The sequence below is a fragment of the Octodon degus genome, unplaced genomic scaffold, assembly GCF_000260255.1.
Source record: "Octodon degus isolate 3935 unplaced genomic scaffold, OctDeg1.0 scaffold00244, whole genome shotgun sequence".
Classification (NCBI taxonomy): Eukaryota; Metazoa; Chordata; class Mammalia; order Rodentia; family Octodontidae; genus Octodon; species Octodon degus.
The window spans coordinates 1,250,745-1,254,681 of record NW_004524820.1 but is presented as its reverse complement, the minus strand read 5'-3'; the positions used below and the strand labels follow the sequence as shown (position 1 = coordinate 1,254,681).

Genomic DNA, 3,937 nt, shown 5'->3' with positions numbered 1-3,937 from the left:
AAATCTACATAGTGAGACCCTGTAGACCCTGTAGACCCTGTAGAGCCTGTAGACTCTGTCCTAAATACAGAAAAAAAAAAAAAAAAATTGGGGGCATCGTGCTATGCTTGTACTTTACAATAGTCAAGGAATCTGAAGCTCAGAAAAGTTCAAAAACTCGTCACCGAGCACCAATTTCAGATCAAGACTGTAACAACTCCTGTTCCCAAGCTCTTAAGCACACAAAGACACCACAATAGACAATTCCTCAACTTTATTAACACAGACAACTTGACTTAGACCACTCAAGCCGTTTGCCCATACTAGCTAATGCATTTAACCTTTATGGAATGTTTACTACCCAACAAACCGAGCATTTCATACTGTTACTACACTAAATCAACTCTATGAGAAAACGCTATCATTATTATCACTATTTTACAGATGAGAAAACTGAGTAAGAACTTACTCTCATATCAAAAGAACGTTTTGGTAAAAGGCGGAACCTGAATTCAGACCTGGACTATCTGGCTCCAGAACCCATCTTCCACACAGCAGGAATCTTCCCTAGCTAAGGATCAGAGGATCACATATGGGTTGCTTCTCCACACATATATTTTACAAAGTGGGTATGTAAAACAATCCCTGGAGAGTGCCAACTGGCTGCTCTACTAGGACAGTTCCTGCTGCCACCGCCAACCGTAGGCCAGATGCCAGCCTCTGCACATGTGGTGAGCTGCAGAGATCACAGGCTGACCCTCGGCCAGCTTTGATTCACTAAATTCTCAAAGACAGGCTGAACTAGAACCACAAAAGTACAAATGAACTACTGATAATGAAGTCATTACTTAGTCACTCAATTTACAGACAACAAATTTCCAAATGCCAATTGCATTTAAGGGCTGCCAAACAAACTCTTCCAAGAAAAACAGAGGATTGGGACAATACTTGCTTTAAAAGATGATAGTGGAAGAGAAAAGGTAGATAATATCTAACGTAGGGGCCGAGGAGATGGCTCAGTGGAATAAGCGCTTCCCTGGCAAGCGCAAGGGCCTGAGTTCAATCCCCGGTTCCGCAAAAAAAAAAAAAAAAGGTTACAAACAAGTTTATTGTTACAAACTTAAAAATTGCAAAACTATCTAATTCAACCTGGTCAGATAATATCTAACCTACTGCCCCAAAGCCTCCAACCTCTTCCAAAATCCAAAATATGGCTTGGTTATACTGGTTGTTAAATATCCTAATCACTCTCAGCTTTATTTTCCATCTCAGAGACACAGCTATAGACCAAGGTTAGGTCTGTGTTGCAGAAAGCACAAGCGGGGCACAGACGAGTCTGATTTGGCCAGCGAATTCAGTATGGTCATTTCAAGGTGTATTTTCCATCACAAATTTCAGATTTTAGTTTGGTTTTTGCCAAAACCCATATAGAAATCTGAAACCTAGTCTTCACCTTAAGTGTAAGTCTCTCTCCTATAAGCTCTGAAGCCTCCTGTCTTTCCCCCATTTTCATACCCCTAGAAGCTGGCAAAAAAATGGGGCCACTGCCACAGGCCTGTCTTCCCCAGGCAGCACCCCAGTTCTGTATCTTTTTTCCACCAACAAAGCACTTCAGAATGGCCACTTTGCAGAAGGTGGTGTTAAAAAGTACACACTCCATGTACACACATTCACTGTCAGGCTTGAATCTGGACTTTACTACTCCTACTGTGTGATCTCGGGTGAGTTTCTTCATCTCCCTCAGCCACAGTTTCCTTGTCTATACAGTATGGGTCAAGCCTTGAAGTGACAGTCCCTAGGGACGACTGTGATCACACGTGCCAAGCACTTATACGCAGAGTCTCTGGTAAGTGCTCAGAAGTTGGCAGCCCTTTTATAATAGCATAACAGGGTTTTCCAATTTATCATAAGCAACTCCTAAGAAACACATATGAGCAAACAAATTAAGATTCCCTCGCCCAAACAGCAACCCATGCTGGAGCCTGTGGTTTCCTAAATGGTACAGGACCCAGATGTGGGAGGAGGGATCTACAGTGGCCAAGGACCACAGCTGCCAGAGGATGGCCTACTCCAAAGGGAACCCTAAGGCCCCCTCTATTTCTGCAAGGTCATTTGAGCCTTGTGTGAGACTCAGCCCTGGGAAGCCTTCCCTCCCTCCACCAAGTGGAGAGCTGCTGAGAAGCCACATGGCTCAGGATCCTCCAAGGCTTTGAACTGGAATATAACTGAGGAAAAAACAAACCCCTGATTAGGATTTAAAATACTGCACAAATGCTCTAACTCTTTAGATAGCTTAAAACGTGGCTTAAAATAGAGTTTGAAAACTGCCATAAACACAGAATAGTCTAAGCAAGCTCTACACTTTCAAATGTTTTATTTCGGGGGGGGGGAGGGAATTTTTATTTGGTTCAACTAGAATCAAGGTACTAGGCTAAGTCAGAAAATTAAATGTATAGCAAGACTAAAATACACCTCTGAATTCTTAATCGTGACTAAATACAATGAAAGCCAACACATTTTCCAAGTCTCAATGATTCCCCACCCTCTCAGACCCAGGAGTATTCACCTTACTGTCAGGCTGCTACAATGCCTTCCTGGAACCCTTCCGGGTCCATAAAGGTCACTGCCATGTCTTTATTATAATCCCTTGTGCAGGAGGTCTCCCGTGGGGAAAAAGCAGTGTGGACACATTTCTCTCTTCTCCAAACACTGGTCAGAGGAAGCTATTAAAAACTGCTCTGCTTCCAGTAATCTTCCAGTGACCCAGGGCTCAAATGCATGGAAATTTTAAACAAGAACTCATGTATCAATTAGCTGAAGACCATTAATGCCCTAGCCCAGCGAAGATCTCGAGTGAGACTGGATGTACCAGCAGCAGGGCTCTCATTTTCTGGAATTTCCAAGTCAATCCTGTAAACGTTCTGCTGCAGCAGATGCAACTGTTTACAGCCCTGGGCGACTGTGTCACGTCAAATGCGCCTGTGTGCTAGTCCCGCCCTGGAGATCACCAGCTCAACACAACAATGGTATTTAAGCTGAAGATAGTGTTCAGCAGGCAATACCAGCTAAGCATGTAATAAGGCTAAGGCTGCATCAAAACTGCACACCACTATACTTAGCCCCGCATCTTTCACAAGGACCCGAGGGTTTGTGGAGCTTTGCAACTGCAGCCTCTTGATGTTGACATGTAGGGAGGGAGAGTGCAGTCCTTCCATAGAACATGAGGCTACTGATAAACTGAGAAAGCATTTCGTGAAAGTGTAACTTAGTATTTCTGCAAAGCCTCATTCTATTGTTGCAAATACACAACATTCAGGATCTTCCCAAGGACATTTCTCAAATTATCTTGTTCCATAATGACTAGCGAGCACTCTGCTTCTAGCATAAAGAGGTTGGGAGGGTAAATGTTTTTCCCTCCCAGTACCAGTTTAATTTTCCCATGAACTCGAAACTGCCCCTCAGGACCAGGTGACCAAGGAAGGTTGGGGGCGGGGGAAGCAGTAAAAGCAAAATGCTTGGGCTTCAGGGAAGCACGGCCCAGGGGCTGGCGCCGACCCCCCTTGCGCCGGCCCAGCCCTCTCTGAGCCCCTTGTGGAGCCGTGCAGGGCCCTCCCTCCGGCTCACCTAATGACCAGGAGTTCGTGGAGCAGATACGCAGCGGCAGCCAGCAAAGCACCCCCGGTCAAGTAAAGGGTTTTCTTCCACCAGGGATCGGAGCCCAGCCCTGCCATGATCCCACCGTAATCCTGCAAAGGGAAAGCGATGATGTCCCCATAAAAGGAGAAGGGCTCCTCGGACCCGGCCCACCAGCCGAAGAAGGAGACGCTCTGGTTCCAGCTCAGATCCACCACGCACGGCCTGGACGAGGCAAAGCCAACCCCCCAGTGCATGCTGCGCGGCTGGCTCCGGGCGCCCCTCCCAGGGCCCGCGCCGCGCGCAGGGCAGGGCCGGCGGCCGG

The 3,937-nt window shown here is 46.4% G+C and overlaps 1 protein-coding gene across 1 annotated transcript in view; it reads right to left on the bottom strand.

The window, feature by feature from the left end:
• The window catches only part of Faxc (failed axon connections homolog), a 64,641-nt gene extending 60,710 nt beyond the window's left edge, over positions 1-3,931 (bottom strand). Inside the window, exon 1 of the mRNA XM_004645923.2 lies at positions 3,604-3,931. Within this exon, the coding sequence (XP_004645980.1) occupies positions 3,604-3,869 (266 nt within the window). The 5' untranslated portion in view covers positions 3,870-3,931. The remainder of the gene's footprint in view (positions 1-3,603) is intronic.
• Between the last annotated feature and the right edge of the window lie 6 nt (positions 3,932-3,937).